Genomic DNA, 19,840 nt, shown 5'->3' on the forward strand with positions numbered 1-19,840 from the left:
CATTTTCTCATTTACAACTGCATCCTGGCCAAGATAAAGCAAAGCAGTGTGACAAAAAAACAACAACACAGATGGGATAAACAAAAGTACAGGCAAATACAATAGAAAAAATATATTTACAGTGTGTGCGAATGGTGTAAGGAGGTAAGGCAATAAATAGGCCATAGTAGCGAAGTAATTACAATTTAGCAAATTAACACTGGAGTGATAGATGTGCAGATGATGATGTGCATGTAGAAATACTGGTGTGCAAAAAGAGTGAATAGAAACAATATGGGGTTGAGGTAGGTAGTTGGATGAGCTATTTACAGATGGGCTGTGTACAGCTGCAGCGATCGGTGAGCTGCTTAGATAGCTGTTTGATACAGTTTTCCCTTTAGAAAAGTTAACATTAGAAAACAGTTTACTTTAAGCCATCTCTGAGCAAATTTACATATCTAAAGCCTCTATAGCGCCTAAAGTAATTGTACAGTGCTTTGTCGCTGCATTATCAGTTCTAGCGTGTTCATATGTTTAATGGAAAAAGGATTGGAAATAGGTGTCTCCATAATGATAATCTAAAGAGCCTACCTACAACTGCAGCGCTCTCTCAAACAGTGCTCCCATCACACACTCAGCCCTCCTGCCCTCACCCTCCCCACCCCCCACTCACAAACTAACTTATTCACCCACTCAGCCCTCCTGCCCTCACCCTCCCCACCCCCCACTCACAAACTAACTCATCTACTCACTCAGTAACAGCCTGCACACTGCTTGATAGTCAGCAGCATCAGGTCACAGTGAAATATATTAAATAATATATATACAAAATATATATAAAGACAAATACCATGGCGGCCGCAACAGTTATTTCAATTGACTATTCTCAAAATGATCTAGAACATATCAATGGTTAAATTATAAACACAAAACAACACAGAGGATGTTAAATGAAACATTCTATTCTGAAACAGTCACACTGTAGTGTGCTGAAGGATGTCATGTGTTTATGGTCTGCAAAATGATTTTACTAATGAATAGTAAATGGTTTATAATTACATTTATTGAACATCTTATGAACTTATGAATCATTATTACATACTTTAAAAGTTGTTTATAAATGTGAGAATAACTACCTTATTAAAACAAATGTGGGAGTAATGATACATAACTATTTACTCAACCATTCTAAATGCTGTAATAAAAGGTGTTTTTATAAAGTGTCAGCAATCTCTATAAACATTCATAGTAAACAGCATCTGAAAGAGCTGCTCTGGTGTGACCCCTGACCTGGAAGCATTAATGTAGTGAGAGTAGTGGTAGTGTTCATAACCAGTGTGTTGAGGTTGAAGTGTCTGCTGTGGTCTCCTGCTCTGTTGTGTTTAATCATTACTGCATATAGTAGTAATTTATAAAAGTGAGAATACCTAGCTGACTAATATTTAACAAATGTGGGAGTAATGATGAGTAAACGGTGAACAAACTGTAAATGATTACAAATGGTTTAATGCTGAACATTATTATAAAGTGTTACCCACAATTTCATATTATTACATTTTACAACTACTTACACAATACACCATTGAGTTAGACTTGGATGTTATCTGATATCATAAAGAATTGCACATTTCAACTTTAATGTACTTGTTTAAGGCATTGTGTCCCAAATGAGCCACGAGAGGGTAATGTTTAACAACATATAGACTGAGTGTACAGAACATGACATAGACTGATCAGGTGAATCCAGGTGAAAGGAACAATCCCTTATTGATGTCACCTGTTAAATCCAATTCAATCATTGTAGATGAAGGTGAGGAGACAGGTAAAAGAAGGATTTTTAAGCCTTACACAATCCATGTCTTAATTGTTTTATGTGTGTCATTCACAGGGTGAATGGGCAAGACAACATATTTAAGTGCCTTTGAAAGGGGTATGGTACTAGGTGCCAGGGAAATTGGCTTTGATTGTGTCAAGAAGGGCAACGGTGTTTTTCACACTCAGCAATTTCCTGTGTATCCAGATTGGTCAGTCACCCACAGCACAAAGGATTGGAGTCAATATGGGCCGGCATCCCTGTGGAACACTTTCGACATCTTGTAGAGTCCATTTCCTGACAAATTCAGGCTGTATTGAGGGCAAAAGAGGGTGCAATTCAATATTAGGTTGTTGTTCCTAATGTTTTGTACACTCTGCTTATAATTACTTATGACATCCTCAAAATGTGCTTTCAGAAAACGTACAAACTATTTACCATTAAATAACATGGCACGACCACAGGCGTTTGGTATTTGGAATATACAACCCAAACTGACTACAATGTCTTTTATAAAAACAAGCTTATACCTTCTTATTCCTTCTCCTAGTCATTCCAATCCAACCAAATCATTCTGTATCAACACCACATGTATCTATGATGACAACACAGAGATAAGTAATGAAAGAGTATTGTTACATGAAAGAAGCAATTACAACAATTGTATAACAAAACCATTTCAAACCTGTTTGTCAAATTGGGGAATAAAAACATAGGAACTATGAACGCCTAAACTTCAGAGTTATAATAAGTTCAGCTGTCACTTTGAACCATGGATAAAAGAAAGCATAAATTATTGCATTAATTAAGGAATTAACAAGTGGCAGAAAACTAATGATGGATGATGATACATTTTCACCTAAAAAAGAAAGCAAAGAGAGATGGAGTCCAACATATGAGATAGTTGAAAACAACAATAGAAAGAGTTTTTGTTGCTTTTCTCTCAGACTTATTTTCCTGTCCAGTTTGAACACCAGACTCACTGTTGGTCTCTTTTGAAAACACCTTTCTGGCCTGTGATCTGGCCACCACAAAGATTTTCAAATAAAGTGTTATAATAATAGTGCATGGGACAACCATTTTAAGTACAAGGCTAATGATATTAACCCAATTGAACCCTTCAAGTATAAAACATTCTTTGAAACACCTACTTTACAATAGCAGCATCGTGTATGACACATACACACCAGGTAAAGGATATACAACACATCGTTCTTGTTATTGTTATTTTAGAGTAATACAATAAGGGATCACACACAGCAACATAGCGGTCAATGGATATCAAGACCAAATTGCCCAGAGATAAAGAAGTACATAAACAAGTGATGTAGAATTGAAACACACAGAAATATTCCCCAAATCCCCAGCATGATTCCATTATTGCTACCGTCATTGCTGGTAGTCAATGGCAAAGCCTTTCTGCAAGAAGAATTTCTGTCTTGAAAACAGTATTGAACATCTTCGAGTTCCTCCATTTGTAGTAAAATATCAAAATGCTGAGATCATCCTGCTCCTGCTTGGTCCTGTGTGTGACCCTGCCAGGTCAGCCGTCTGACAAACTCTGAGCTCTGCCTCTCTGTTTATCCTGACTGACTGACTGACACCCCCCCTCCACAGGAGCCTCTCTGCACACACACAAACACACACAAATCATTTATGAAAACATGATGTAATGTATGACGTGAATGGATGTTGCTGTGCCCACCTAGCCTGTCCTTCAGTCTCACTGATTTTTAGATATGAGTGTAATGGTACATGTTCTGAAATACTGAGCATTTTGTTCTCCTATTTCCACAATGTTTTATTAATAGCCAGAGATGTGAATTTAAAATTATGTAAATCATGGTTATTCATTTATAAATGGGCTGATTCAAAACAAATACATTTTTAAGTAGGTTAGAAGCAGGACAGTGAGACAGAGTCTGGGTCAGACAGTCAGGCAGGCAGGCTCTACCTGGACCTCTGCCTCTTCTTAGTGGGAGGAGTCTGGAGTTTCATCTCACTCCAGTCCCCAGAGGGATCCAAACTTACAGCCTGACCTGGTCAAGAGGGCAGAGGAGAGAGTGGAAGTCATCCTAGATGACGCAGTGTGGAGGAAGACCCCAGCAATACTGCACAGAGTCAAACCGAGCAGGAGCACATACAGGATGTGAGCATAGACACTGATCAGTTTTGGCATTTTTTCTTTTGTTTCCCACACAATGAAGAAGGTTGAGATGGGATGCATTGAAAGCAACTTATCCACATATTTCATGGTACGTTACTGTATAGAAAAAATAGCATATTGTCATGACTGTCTTGATCAGGTCAGGTTACAGGAGACCACAACCCTACAGATTATCTCTCAACCCCCAACAGAGGAGTAGAGATCTAGGGGTCTGAAGATATGGGGGTTTTATGACCCCTCACACGCATGTTAAATATTAGGCCACAGACACATTCCTTTTGTCCTGTTACTATGGAGAACCAGCCTCAGAACATTAAACATGAAATAAAGGGACATTGGCACAATGGCTTCCGTCAGCCACAATGGTGGTCATGACGATAGAGGGAATATGAAAATGTATGTATTTTCTATTTTTTATTAAAGGTTAATAGATGACGTTATTACGAAAACATTGTACGTTGTATGGAAAATGTCCAATTCAAAGAGAATGTTTTGGTAAAGATGAAATGTGAAGTTAGTTGTCTAAAACGCCCAGAGAAGTGCCCTAAAGGCGGTTGTACCCACTTCTGACCCGAGGGTATAAAACCTGTGCGTGAAGAATTTACAGATAAGACTACGTGCCCCAAGCTGCAGCCGAGGTCTAAAAAAGTCAACAAACCCAAAACGCAACACAAGTTTGAAGACAAAGAAATATTTTTCTACCCAAGCTACGGATGAGTAGCTGTGTCTAAGCGGGTGAATTCAAGTCAAACCCCCTAGCCTCCCTCCACTCCTCATCGAATCGGGGTATCTACACTGTTTCATTCCAACGCTGTGAGCTCTGAGCTACAGAGCTGTCTGTCCTCAGAAGAGCCCTTCCAGAGTAAGGGCGAGGGAACAGACTCCTAAGCCAAAAGGACACTGACCTCGTGAGGACAACCAAAGAGTTGCGCCGGAGAAGTGCGTCATTGAGCAGCCTGAACGGTCCACGTGGAGAACACACGGAGACCTTGCCCACGTAATTGCATCATTATATTCTGACTCATAAGCGCGGCAGTTTGGGTCAAGGCTTGGGTTAGAATAAGCATAGCTGACAAATTCACCCAAAGGTATATTTTTCTCGTGTACTTTCTCTTTTTCTCTCTCTTTTAAATCCCCATTTTGGGTAACACACGCCATACTGTGTTGACCCGTTATACTAAGTTCTAATCAATAGCCTAGAATGTGGTTTTGTGTATGTATATCTTTTATCTTCATTTTAGCTTTCAAGTAAAAAATACTCAACTAAGATTGGTGTGGTACGAACTCATTGGTGAGACCCGGGTCCTTGCAGATTCCCGGATTTTGCGACGTTCAGAATGAGACTGTAAAGGTAACTGGTTAATGTTGTAAAATCGATATTCTGATATTCTTTGAGTTCATTTGGGAAATAGAAAATCAATAAAACTAATTTTCCCATGGTGCCCCAGGTTAATGAGTTAATAATTGCTTGATTAAGTTAATCACGCAATTAATCGTTCGATGAGCAACAGTCGTCACATTAACTAATTCAACGTCACAACATATTGGCGCCCCCTGGTGAGGAATCTAAGATATGACTGAGCCGCACTGTTGGGTTAATTCCATACCAATTGTGTAGCAAGATACATATATGCAATTAATAGCTGTAGGCAGGACTAGTGCGGTAGAGAAGCGTGTGTGTGTGATGTTCAATTTCACCTAGATACTGATCAAGAGAGTACCACCCCTGTGGTATTTCTGATGAAAGCCAGTGGGTAGGGGGGGTCTACTGAATGCTACGAGCTAGGGCATAAGTACCAGCCGATGCAGGTAGTCGGGCCCAACTTAGTTTTATTTCTGTCGATCGCTTTCAGGGGCGACCTGACTCGGTCATAAGCAAGTCCTAGAGCAGAGGACATATGAGCCAGCCATTATAAGGGTTGAATGTGAGACGTCACCTAGTAAACCCGTTCCCTTGTTGGAGGGAACATCCCTTGTGTGGTGAGGTGGAAACCCAGCGCAAGAAAGCATTGCTCCAGATGCTAAGCTAACAAAGGGGAGCAGCCATTTTTAACCAATGAGACATCATTAAACTGTTCCCCATTAACTTAGATATAGCAACTATTTCAGGTTGATTGAAGCTAATTCCTGTAGCCTATACGGGGTTGACTAATCATTCAAATTGATTAATAAATTAAATCTGTTTTACCAGCTTCATGACCTTTTTACAGTATTGTGAAATTCTACCTTCACTGGTACCTGGTCGATTTTAGCTTGTGTTAGCAGTGACCTCTGGTGGTGAAGAACCACCAGTAATTATTTTTAAATAATCTTACCAGTCTCAACTGATTGGATATTATTGGCTCATTCAATGTCATAAATACATTCAATTGCTACACTACCTTTCCAGGTTGATTATTGGAATAATATGCAAACGAATGTGTTCCAACCAATGAGACATAGTTCAACTTTTCAACGTTAACTTAGAGATAGCAACTCTTTCAGGTGAATTAAAGTTAAAATTCCCAAATAGCCTATACAGGTTAGATTTATCATTAAAATTAATTTAATCAATTAAATCGGTTTTGGCAAGTTCAGTAATAACCAATTCACATTACTGACCCAGTCTTGATGATTCATTGACATTTATAAACTGAGTTAAATCGTGTTTGCAGCCTCCAACTCAAAAACCCAAACATGACATAAATTGAAATAACTGATAATCATAACAATGAGCAATCCATCAAATGGGTGTCCACCCATTTCCCCTCTAATCAGTGGACCTTCACTCACGGAAAGATTGATCGATGACCTCAGCAACAATGCAAATCCTAACTATGCCGAGGGGCTGGAAATGTTCGAATTCGATGCCATAAACAAGAAAATGCAGACATTGCGACAGATGCTCTTCAAAATAGACTATCAGGCCTGGTAAAGGTTCTCTCCAGTTTAGCCCTCAACTATGCCCACCAGCAGAGATGGACAGTGCACCAGTACCTCAGTGCCCAGCAGAGGCACGAGCAGGAAGCTGGGGAGTTCAAGGCACAGGTGGAGAGAACCAGGGAGCTGGCATCAAAACCCGAAAAAGATAAGCTACTGCTAGACGAGGAACTGTGTGAGAGGACAGATAAATTGGAAGATCTGACTAACACCGTATTCTAAAGGAACAACTTGTTTTAGCCAAAATTAAATACGATGAAGTCCACGCAAAACTAGATGAATCTAACGCGCTAGCTAAAAACCGGGGTGAGCAACTTAATGCCCTGCAAACGGTTGTGAATGAAACCACTCAAAGCAATAATGCTCTATTCCAAATGCTGCAGACCAAAGACGATCAGTTAATGAACACAATGACCAAGTTGGAGGACAAAACAGCAGAACTCATTGAAGTCGCTGATTTAATGAAGGATGAGAAAGTTGGAAAATGTGACCTCTAAACAAAAGGAGGACATCGCATCACTGGATCTCTCGCTCCACACTCTGGACCTCTCACTGCAAACCATGACAGATAAGTATGAGGCCGAGCGGGCAAGGGCGACACCTACGTGTCTAAAATAAACACCGTCAACTCCCAGGTGGACTCTACGATGCAGCAGAACACCACCCTTAGGTATCATCTGGAGGAACACCAGAACAGTCACACGCTATCGCGGGACAACCAAACCAAGCAGCCTAGCTCACATCCGGAGCACAGAGACCGAGGGAATGTAAATGACAGGAGATTTCAGACTCTTTCTCTTGGCCATTCATCCCACAGTGAATTGGGGCCAAATTATCCCTTCAACAAATGTTTCATTTCAGCTTTATAATAAGGTTGGTAGCAACATTAAAAATTGCTATGGAAATTTGTTGCAGGTCAAGTCGACTACAAAATCCACAATGCAATGTTCTCTGTAGGTAGCTTGCAAGCAGACGGAGCTACACACAATAATACCGCAATAATAAGTCAATATCAACATGTAAAGTAGCTAGTTTGTCACACCCTGATCTGTTTCACCTCTCTTTGTGATCATCTCCACCCCCCTCCAGGTGTCGCCCATCTTCCCCATTATCCCCTGGGTATTTATACCTGTGTTCTATGTTTGTCTGTTGCCAGTTCGTTTTGTTTCATCAAGGCTACCAGCGTTTTCCCCTCTGTTCCTGTCTCTCGGTTGATAATGTTTTCTAGTTTCCCGTTGTTGACCATTCTGCTTGCCCTGACCCTGAGCCCTGCCTGCCATCCTGTACCTTCGCCCCACCTATCTGGATTGCTGACCTCTGCCTACCCTGACCCTGGGCCTGCCTGCCGTCCTGTACCTTCTCCCCACCTATCTGAATTGCTGACCTCTGCCTACCCTGACCCTGAGCCTGCCTGCCGTCCTGTATGCCCCACCTATCAAATCTCCACTTTAATCATTAAAAATGGTTTATATACCCTACATTACTCAACTCATTCGTATATACCATACTCTATACCATCTACTTCATCTTGCCTATGCCGCACGGCCATCACTCATCCATATATTTATATGTACATATTCTTATTCATTCCTTTACACTTGTGTGTATAAGGTAGTTGTTGTGAAATTGTTAGATTACTTGTTAGATATTACTGCACGGTCGGAACTAGAAGCACAAGCATTTCACTTCACTCGCATCATTTTCTGCTAACCATGTGTATGTGACATATAAAATTTGATTTGATTTGATCTGGATTACTGACCCCTGCCTGCCCTTGACCTGTCTTTTGCCTGCCCCTGTTGGATTAATAAACTGTTGTTACTTCAACATTGTCGTCATCTGGGTCTTACCTGAAAGGTGATAAATCAATTGTGTTGTGACAAGGTAGGGGTGGTATACAGAATATGGCACCAGTTGTTATTAAAAGACCAAGTCCACATTATGGCAAGAACAGCTCAAATTATTAAAGAGACACGACAGTCCATCATTACGTCCAGTCTTAAGGTTGCCTATAAAATAACACCTATAATAGTAATAAAAAATGCACTTCGTCATATATTATCTCAAAAAGTTTTCTGAAAATGGGGGAAACATGGTCGAAGGACCTGGATAAATTGTAATGTAAGAAAACCAACATCACCTGAAAATGCATACATATAATACATATGCAATTGACATCATTTGTTAAAATGTGTAATTTGTCCTCATTTAGTAATGCTTACCTACCTACAGTATCAAAGCCATTGAAGCAGACCTAAAGATTTTTTTTTATATTGTTGAGATGAGTAAAAATGCTATGCAAATTGCCATTCTAATATGGCATTGCTGGTTTGACCCTCATGACTTTCAACTGCCTGGTAGAGTTTGGATATTTCCAAAACAAACATTGAGTAAAAAAAATATATATATATTGGATATTCCTATTTGAGGTATTAGTAACAGGAATTGAAGATGAAATAAATTATTTCAACATGTTTTTCAAGAAGAGGCTGTTGAAGGTATAAAGAACCATGATTGAAAGGTTCTAATTGAAACTTGAAGAAGTGATAAGTATTTGGACAACTTGACTTGTAGTGTAGGTAGTAACCCTTTTACATGTAATGTTCAGTGAAATGACGTATTTACATTTTGGTTTCCCTTACCCTGTAAGCAGTCTATGAACTGCTCTAGTAACTGCAATCCACACTTTGGTTTTGTAGACAAGTCACTGCCAACAAAAGCAAATGTTAGCATTTTCAGAAGGAAAAAAAAACATGATTTCCTTCAACATTACTACAACAGTGTGATTGTTTTGGAGTTAAAAGGTCAATATATTTATTTTAATAACATCCTCCGTGTTGTGTGCTTATTGTTTAACCATTGATATGTTCTAGGTCATTTTAATACCGTAAGGAACAACAGGTACTGCTACAATGTCTACCAATTGCATGTCCATCTTTTTGTAAGAAATTACACTGCTTACTCAAAACATTTATAAAGTATTAAGGACATATGAATAGTCCTCACTTCAGATTAGGAACTGCAAAAGGACTTTACTAATGATTAGTAAATGGTTTCTGTCAGGATTTGGCCAGGGTTGTTCCGGGTTTTGGTCAGTAGATGCCCCCATTGTGCTTTTTGTCCCTATGTTTTTCCCTTGATCCCCATTATTATTTGCACCTGTGTCTCGTTTCCCCTGATTGTATTTAAACCCTTTGTTTCCCTCAGTTCTGTGCTCTGTGTTTGTATGTTAGCACCCTGAGTGTTCTGTGTGCTCTTGTCGATTCCGGGTGACGCTCTTGTGGTATTCTGTTTTTTGTTTTTGTTTATTTTTGGTGAGTTTCTTTTGAGGTCTTTTTGTGTTTTACCTACCACCTTTTGGATTTGCCATTTTTTGTATTTTAGGATTTTTTCTTTATTAAATACACCGTCTTAAGTACTGCTGTGTCTGCCTCATCTTCTGGGTTCTGCTGTCTATTCGTGGCTCAGTTGGTTAAGTGACTGTTTCTCACTCCGGAGACCCAGGTTCGAAACCGGGTCCTGACAGGTTTCATACGTAAATGTATTAAACATCATGTGAATGATCTTATGAATCATTATTAAATAATATAGAAGTTGTTTATTCATGTGTGAATAACTAGCTTACCAAAACAAGTATGGGAGTAATGATGAATGAATGAGTAAACTATTTTACTAATCCATTATAAATTCTTTAGTATGATACCCAAACTCTGTAATCATTCAGAGTAAACAGCATCTGAGAGAGCTGTTCTGCCTCTGTAGTGAGAGTAGGGGTAGTGAGAGCAGTGACAGTAGTCTTCCTAACCAGTATGTTGAGGTTGAAGTGTCTGCTACAGTCTCCTGCGCTGTTGTGTTTAATCATTACTGCATATAGTAGTTATTTATAAATGTTAGAATACCTAGTTGACTAACATTTAACAAATGCGGGCCTAATAATAGATGGTGAAGAAACCCTAAATAGCTTACAAATGGTTTATTACAAAACATTATGAAGTGGTACACATAAATGCATATTCTTACATTTTACTGTTAACTACTTACACAATACACAATTTAGATAGACCTGGACATTTTCTGATAACATGCAGTATTGTATACTTCAACTTTACTGGACCTGTTGAAGGCGGTGTGTCCCAATTGCGCCACTAGAGGGTAATGCTAGACAATATAGAGTATATATGACATCCTCAAAATGTACTGTTGGTATTTAATAGGATCCCCATTATCTAATGCAAATGCATCAGCTGATCTTGCTGGGGTCCACATTAAATAACATTGAACAACAGACTATTTGGAATATACAACCGAAAAATGACTACGATGTCATTTATGAAACAATTGTATGCCTTTTATGATTTCTCTAAGTCATTCCAATCCAGCCAAATAATTCTGTATCAATGCATGTATCTATGATGACAACACTGAACTATGAAAATCTTAACTTCAGAGTTAAAATGTTAAAATGTTTAAATGTAATTTTGAACCATGGATAAAATAAGGCATAAATGATTGGATTAATTAAGGAGTTAACAAGTGGCAAAAAGCTGATGATAAACAAAAAAAAATCTTCAATTAAAAAAGAAAGAAAGAAAACAAATAGAAATGGAATCCAACAAATGAAATAGTTTAAAACAACAATAGACAGAGTCTTTGTTGCTTTTCTCTCAGACTTATTTGCCTGTACAGTTTTCACACCAGACACACTGACAGCCTCTTTTGAAAATACCTTTCTGGCCTGTGATCTGGCCACCACAAAGATTTTAATATAAAGTGTTATAATAACAGAGCACGGGACAACCATTGTAATTACAATGTCAATAAACGTAACCCAATTTAAACGTTCTAAAATAACACATTCCTTTAAACACCTACTCGGTACCTGTACATTTACAAAGTTTTTGATAATAGCAGCACGGTATATGATACAACAACACCAGGTAATGGATATACAACATGTAATTCTTGTTGTTGTTATTTTAGAGTGGTACAATAAGGGATCACACACAGCAACATAGCGGTCAATAGATATCAAGACCAAATTGCCCAGAGATAAAAAAGTACATAAATAAGTGATGTAGAATTGAAACACACAGAAATGTTCCCCAAATCCCCAGCATGGTTCCATTATTGCTACAGTCGTTACTGGTATCACAATCAGTCCCACCAGGAGATCTGACACAGCCAGAGAGAGGATGAGCAGGTTGGTTGGAGTGTGGAGCTGCTTGAAGTGAGAGATGGAGATGATCACCAGTAGGTTCAAAAATACTGTAACTGCTGAAATCAATGAGAAGAAGATGTACATTGTTATGTAGATAGATGTCGATAGCAAAGCCTTTCTGCAAGAAGAGTTTCTGTCCTGAAAACAGTATTGAATATCTTCATGTTCCTCCATTTGTAATAAAGGGTCAAAATGCTGAGGTCCTGCTCCTTCTTGGTCCTGTGTGTGACCCTGTCAGGTCAGCCTTCTGACAAACTCTGAGCTCTGCCTCTCTATTTATCCCTGAATGGCTGACAACCACTCCCCTCCACGAAGTCTCTCTGCACACACAATAGAGCACAGAAATGAAAAAAAAAAACGGTTGGATAAACAAATAATTTGTGAAAGCATGCCGTAATGTTTCACAGGATTGGATGTTGCTGTGCCCACCTAGCCTGTCCTTCAACCTTACTGATAGTTAGAGATGAGAGAAAATGTACATTTTCATTCAAATCAAATCAAAAAAATGTTTGTCCCATGCGCCAAACAGGTGTGGAGCTTACAGTGAAATGGTCACTTTTCTTTTAAAGAATATGTTTATTATTTTACAATGAAAAATGTATTAAAAAAGACAGCAATACTAACAATGACATTCATTGTACTGTTGAATGGGATGGCCAATTTAGAGGACAAAACAAAACTTAACTCACACATACACAAAATAAAACAAAATCCATGTATAAGAAGACAGCATATAGTCATTACAAGCAGTGTAGTTAAGCCGAAAATAAATATTGAGTGGAGTACAACACAGAGTAGCAGCAGATCGTCAACCCAGTTATGAAGCGGGACTAGACCATTTATCCAGTATCGGCTGCCATATTTTGTAAAACATTGAACTTCGATTGACGGTATTGTATCGAATCTTTTCCATATGTATTACATTCCCTAAATCCCGTAATCACATTTTAAAGGTAGGTACAGTTTCCAGTTTCTCCAGTTTCCAAAATTGCAATATGAGCCTTTTGGCTAATAGAGTACAAAGAGAGACAGCTTTCCCTTCGTGGTTATTCCTATCAACTGTACCAAACAGAGCGGTCAATGGGTCTGGGGCTAGAACTCTATCAAAGGCTCTAGATAAGTAATCAAAAATGAGAGCCCAGTAAACATGTAACTTGAGACACGTCCAGAATAAGTGTGTCAACGTCCCCTCATCCTGCTTGCACCTCTCACACAGTGGTGAGGTGTCCGGGAATATTTTATGCAGTTTCACTTTAGAGTAATGTAACCTGTGTATCACCTTAAACTGTACAAGGTTGTGTCTGGCATTCACTGAACTGTGGTTTATATTCCTGAGAGCTTCTACCCAGTCCTCATCTGAGATTTCTGACCCAAATTCTTGTTCCTAAACCGTTTTAATGGTGTCTGTGGATACCTCTATGTGGGCCTGTAGCACATCATACAGTCTGGAGACCGACCCTTTTTAACGGGGTTTGACAAGGATCAAGCTATCTAATGTAGGACTATTTGGCTTCATGCCATACTGTGGGATATGTGTCCTTACGAAATTCCTGATTTGGAGGTATCTGAAAAAATGTGTTGTTGGCATGTTGAACCTTCCCTGTAATTGTTGAAATGAAGTTAACTGACCATCTATGTATAGATTACCAATTGTTGTGAGCCCCTTCTCCCTCCACTGTGAAAACACCATATCATCCAATGCGGGGTGGAAAGCATGATTCAGGCAAATCTGGTTGTCAATATATACAGTGGGTATGTTAAAGAAATGCCTAATCTGTTTCCAGATCCTAAGCGTATGACAAATGACTGGGTTAGAGTCATAAGTGGATTTTTTCACATATGATGGGCTATTAACAAGTGCAGGGAGTGAGGAACGTTGACAGGAGGCCTGCTCAATCAAAAGCCATGCAGGTATATCCTTCTGTCTCATCGCAGGTAAACTTTCCCTCCAGAAAGACACAATGTTCAGATTAGCAGCCCAATAATACAGTTTAAAGTGAGGAAGGCCAAAGCCCTCCTCTATCTTGTACTTGCATAAATGCTTCTTTGAAATTCTGGCTGCCTTGTTATCCCATAAAAATGGAGTTACTATTGAAACCAGTTTCTTAAAATAGCTTTGTGGTATGAAATTGGGTAGACATTGGAAGAGGTAAAGAAACCTGGGTAGGACAACCATTTTAATAGCGTTTATACGACCAACTAAGTAGAGGCAGAGTTTTCCAAAAATCTATATTTTGTTTAAGCTGATATATTTTCATGTCCCAATTCGCTTTCAATAGCTGATCAAGGTCTCTTGTCACTACAATGCCAAGGCTTGTGAACTTGTCCATCACTGTTCTAAACGGGGTAGATTGCAGAAATTGCATATCCACAGGCCGTGATATTGGCATCAACTCACTTTTTGCCAGTTTATCTTGTAGCCAGAGAAGGAGCCAAATGTGTTTATCAAGTTAAGTAAGGGTGGAATAGAAGTTTTAGGCTTGGACAAAAACAAAAGAACATCGTCTGCATATAGGGAAATTTTGTGCTGTGTGTCCATTATTTTAACAGAAGCTATATCGGCACATGCCCGAATGCGAGTAGCAAGGGGTTCCATGGCTGTAGCGAAGAGAGCAGGGGATATAGGGCACCCCTGTCGGCACCCCTTGAACAAGCGGAATGACTGCGACATTTCTTGATTGGTTACCACGGACGCCATTGGGTGTGCATAAGTAATTATTATCCAATTAATAAATTCCTTTCCGAACCCGAAGTGCTCCAGAACCGACATCATATACTTCCACTCAATCCGATCAAACACCTTCTCTGCATCCAGAGCTATTACCACGGCCTCTTATGATCGTGATACATTACGTTGAAAAGGCATCTCAAATTGTAGTATATATGTCGGCCCGGGATAAAACCTGTCTGGTCAGGGTGTATGATGTCAGAAATATATGTTTTCAATCGGTTTGCCAATATCTTTGTCAACACCTTGTTTTCTATGGGGAGTAATGACATGGAGCGATAAGACGACATCTCCATGGAATCTCTATCTTTTTTCAAGATCAGTGCTGTTGTAGCCCCATACAGTGTTTGTGGGAATTTGGCATTTTCTTTGGAGTGTTTAAACATTCGCAACATAAGTGGAGATAGACTGGCGCAGTACTTCTTATAGAATTCCATTACATATCCATCGGGCCCAGGGACCTTGCTGTTTGGAAATTGTGCTATCACTGTGTTAATTTCCTCTAAAGTTATCCCTGCATCGAGTGCAGCAGCTGCCCCCCTGTCTAGTTTAGTAAGTTCACATTCAGCGAGAAAGCGTTCCATGGTTTGTGTTATCAGTAGCATCGCATTTTGATTGGTATAGCTCTGAGTAAAACTGCGCAAAGCATTTATTAATATCCTGCAGATCTGTTACTATTTTACTCTTCTTGTCTTGTATTTTGTGAATAGCTCGAGATGCCTGTACATGCCTTAGCTGTCTTGCTAATAATTTATGTGGTTTGTCACCCAGTTCAAAATAACTTTGTTGCGTTCTAGCAAATAAAGAGCCAACCCGTTTCGAAAGGATGGTATTTTATTCATATTTTAACTTTGTGATCTTCTCAAGGACTGTATACGAGGAATTTGTCCTAAAAACGTTCTCCTGTTCCCCTACCTCTCTTTCAATTTCTCTCAGCCTAGTATTGGCACGTTTCTTTCTCTCTGATGTATGAGAAATAATGTAACCTCTAATCACAGCCTTTAGAGATTGTCAACATCCCCTGTGTCATTAGTTCCGAGGAAAAAGGCAATCTGCTCCTTCAAATACTGACAAAAAGTCTAATCTTTCAGCAGGTATGCGTCTAAGCGCCTGTCGACATATTGTTGAGTTTCAGCACCATGGACACAGGAGAGTGGTCCGTAATTAGAATAGCGTGATAGGTAACCGACTCAGCTGCTGAAATTAGTTTGGAGTCCAACAAAAATAGTCAATTCTGGAATATGATTTATGAACTGATGAAAAGAAAGAGTAATCCCTGTCTGTTGGGTGCGTCAGTCTCCAAATATCGACAATGTTAAGGTTTGTCCTCAATGTATTTAGACAGACACTGGCATTTGATTGTTGAAGTGACCTTGTTAACTGTTTATCTAAAAGAGGGTCTAACGTACAGTTAAAGTCCCCTCCAACAATAACACTTGTATCCGAGATATTTGGTATGTCCTTAAATACCCTTTGGAAAAATAATGGATCATCAAAGTTTTTTTACATTGGTACCCCAGATCATCTTAGGTTTCATTACATACATTACATACAGTCGAGAAGAACTACTGAATATAAGAGCAGCGTCAACTCACCATCAGTCCGACCAAGAATATGACTTTCCCGGAGCGGATCCTGTGTTCTGCCTTCCACCCAGGACAACGGAATGGATCCCAGCCTGCGACCCAAAACAACAACATCGTTAAAGAGGCAAACGAAGCGGTCTTCTGGTCAGGCTCCGGAGACGGGCACATTGCGCGCCACTCCCTAGCATTCTACTCGCCAATGTCCAGTCTCTTGACAACAAGGTTGATGAAATCCGAGCATGGGTAGCATTCCAGAGGGACATCAGTGACTGTAACGTTCTTTGCTTCACGGAAACATGGCTCACTGGAGAGACGCTATCGGAGTCGGTGCAGCCAGCTGGTTTCTCCACGCATCGCGCCGACAGAAACAAACATCTTTCTGGTAAGAAGAGGGGCGGGGGCGTATGCTTTATGGTTAACGAGACGTGGTGTGGTCACAACAACATACAGGAACTCAAGTCCTTCTGTTCACCTGATTTAGAATTCCTCACAATCAAATGTCAAATCAAATCAAATTTATTTATATAGCCCTTCGTACATCAGCTTTGCCAAAGCACAGCCCCCATACCACTAGAGGGATATCTTCAACCACCAACTTACCATCCTGAGACAAAGCTGAGTATAGCCCGCAAAGATCTCCGCCATGGCACAGCCCAAGGGGGGGTGCCAACCCAGACAGGATGACCACATCAGTGAATCAACCCACTCAGGTGACGCACCCCTTCCAGGGACGGCATGAGAGAGCCCCAGTTAGCCAGTGACTCAGCCCCTGTAATAGGGTTAGAGTCAGAGAATCCCAGTGGAAAGAGGGGAACCGGCCAGGCAGAGACAGCAAGGGTGGTTCGTTGCTCCAGAGGTCGACCGCATTATCTACCAAGGGAATTCTCTTCGATTATAATCACAGCCGTATATATTCCCCCCCAAACAGACACATCGATGGCTCTGAACAAACTTTATTTGACTCTTTGCAAAAAGGAATCCACATATCCAGAGGCTGCATTCATTGTAGCTGGGGATTTTAACAAGGCTAATCTGAAAACAAAACTCCCTAAATTGTATCAGCATATCGATTGCGCAACCAGGGCTGGTAAAACCTTGGATCATTGCTATTCTAACTTCCGCGATGCATATAAGGCCCTCCCTCACCCTCCTTTGGAAAAGCTGACCACGACTCCATTTTGTTGCTCCCTGCCTACAGACAGAAGCTAAAACAAGAAGCTCCCACGCTGAGGTCTGTTCAACGCTGGTCCGACCAATCTGATTCCACGCTACAAGACTGCTTCCGTCACGTGGACTGGGATATGTTTCGTATTGTGTCAAACAACAACATTGATGAATACGCTGATTCGGTGAGCGAGTTCATTAGAACGTGCGTTGAAGATGTCGATCCCATAGCAACGATTAAAACATTCCCAAACCAGAAACCGTGGATTGATGGCAGCATTCGCGTGAAACTGAAAGCTCGAACCACTGCTTTTAATCAGGGCAAGGTGACCGGAAACATGACCGAATACAAACAGTGTAGCTATTCCCTCTGCAAGGCAATCAAACAAGCTAAGCGTCAGTATAGAGACAAAGTAGAATCGCAATTCAACAGCTCAGACACAAGAGGTATGTGGCAGGGTCTACATTCAATCACGGATTACAAAAAGAAAACCAGCCCAGTCACGGACCAGGATGCCTTGCTCCCAGGCAGACTAAATAACTGTTTTGCCCGCTTTGAGGACAATACAGTGCCACTGACACGGCCAGCAACCAAAACATGCGGACTCTCCTTCACTGCAGCCGAGGTGAGTAAAACATTTAAACGTGTTAACCCTCTCAAGGCTGCAGGCCCAGACGGCATCCCCAGCCGCGCCCTCAGAGCATGCACAGACCAGCTGGCTGGTGTGTTTACGGACATATTCAATCAATACCTATCCCAGTCTGCTGTTCCCACATGCTTCAAGAGGGCCACCATTGTTCCTGTTCCCAAGAAAGCTAAGGTAACTGAGCTAAACGACTACCGCCCCGTAGCACTCACTTCCGTCATCATAAAGTGCTTTGAGAGACTAGTCAAGGATCATATCACCTCCACCCTACCTGACACCCTAGACCCACTCCAATTTGCTTACCGCCCAAATAGGTCAACAGACGATGCAATCTCAACCACACTGTACACTGCCCTAACCCATCTGGACAAGAGGAATACTTACGTGAGAATGCTGTTCATAGACTACAGCTCAGCATTTAACACCATAGTAACCTCCAAACTCGTCATCAAGCTCGAGACCCTGGGTCTCGACCCCGCCCTGTGCAACTGGGTACTGGACTTCCTGACGGGCCGCCCCCAGGTGGTGAGGGTAGGTAACAACATCTCCACCCCGCTGATCCTCAACACTGGGGCCCCACAAGGGTGCGTTCTGATCCCTCTCCTGTACTCCCTGTTCACCCACGACTGCGTGGCCACGCACGCCTCCAACTCAATCATCAAGTTTGCAGACGACACAACAGTGGTAGGCTTGATTACAACAACAACGAGACGGCCTACAGGGAGGAGGTGAGGGCTCTCGGAGTGGGGTGTCAGGAAAATAACCTCACACTCAACGTCAACAAAACTTAGGAGATGATTGTGGACTTCAGGAAAGCGCAGAGGGAACACCCCCCTATCCACATTGATGGAACAGTAGTGGAGAGGGTAGTAAGTTTTAAGTTCCTCGGCTTACACATCACAGACAAACTGAATTGGTCCACCCACACAGACAGCATCGTGAAGAAGGCGCAGCAGCGCCTCTTCAACCTCAGGAGGCTGAAGAAATTCGGCTAGTCACCAAAAGCACTCACAAGCTTCTACAGATGCACAATCGAGAGCATCCTGTCGGGCTGTATCATCGCCTGGTACAGCAACTGCTCCGCCCACAACCGTAAGGCTCTCCAGAGGGTAGTGAGGTCTGCACAACGCATCACCGGGGGCAAACAACCTGCCCTCCAGGACACCTACACCACCCGATGTCACAGGAAGGCCATAAAGATCATCAAGAAAACAAACACCCGAGCCACTGCCTGTTCACCCCGCTATCATCCAGAAGGCGAGGTCAGTACAGGTGCATGAAAGCTGGGACCGAGAGACTGGAAAACAGCTTCCATCTCAAGGCCATCAGACTGTTATACAGCCACCACTAACATTGAATGGCTGCTGCCAACACACTGACTCAACTCCAGCCACTTTAATAATGGGAATTGATGGGAAATGATGTAAAATATATCACTAGCCACTTTAAACAATGCTACTTAATATAATGTTTACATACCCTACATTATTTATCTCATATGTATACGTATATACTGTACTCTATATCATCTACTGCATTTTTATGTAATACATGTATCACTAGCCACTTTAAACTATGCCACTTTGTTTACATACTCATCTCATATGTATATACTGTAC

The 19,840-nt window shown here is 40.9% G+C and overlaps 1 protein-coding gene and 1 long non-coding RNA gene across 2 annotated transcripts; both read right to left on the reverse strand.

Annotated features, from left to right (window-relative positions):
- Positions 1 to 1,430: 1,430 nt before the first annotated feature.
- LOC135547009 (uncharacterized) lies at positions 1,431 to 3,329 on the reverse strand. The gene is made up of 3 exons (XR_010456660.1): positions 3,180 to 3,329; positions 2,323 to 2,387; positions 1,431 to 2,103 (listed from the first exon to the last, which is right to left on the reverse strand). It is a non-coding gene; the product is annotated as an uncharacterized LOC135547009 (long non-coding RNA).
- A 7,975-nt stretch (positions 3,330 to 11,304) lies between these two features.
- Positions 11,305 to 12,270, reverse strand: LOC135546874 (trace amine-associated receptor 6-like). Its single transcript, XM_064975438.1, has one exon. The coding sequence runs from the start codon at positions 12,268 to 12,270 to the stop codon at positions 11,305 to 11,307; it is 966 nt and encodes a 321-aa protein (XP_064831510.1).
- Positions 12,271 to 19,840: the final 7,570 nt, after the last annotated feature.

This window comes from Oncorhynchus masou, chromosome 10 (genome assembly GCF_036934945.1).
Source record: "Oncorhynchus masou masou isolate Uvic2021 chromosome 10, UVic_Omas_1.1, whole genome shotgun sequence".
NCBI classification, from domain to species: domain Eukaryota; kingdom Metazoa; phylum Chordata; class Actinopteri; order Salmoniformes; family Salmonidae; genus Oncorhynchus; species Oncorhynchus masou.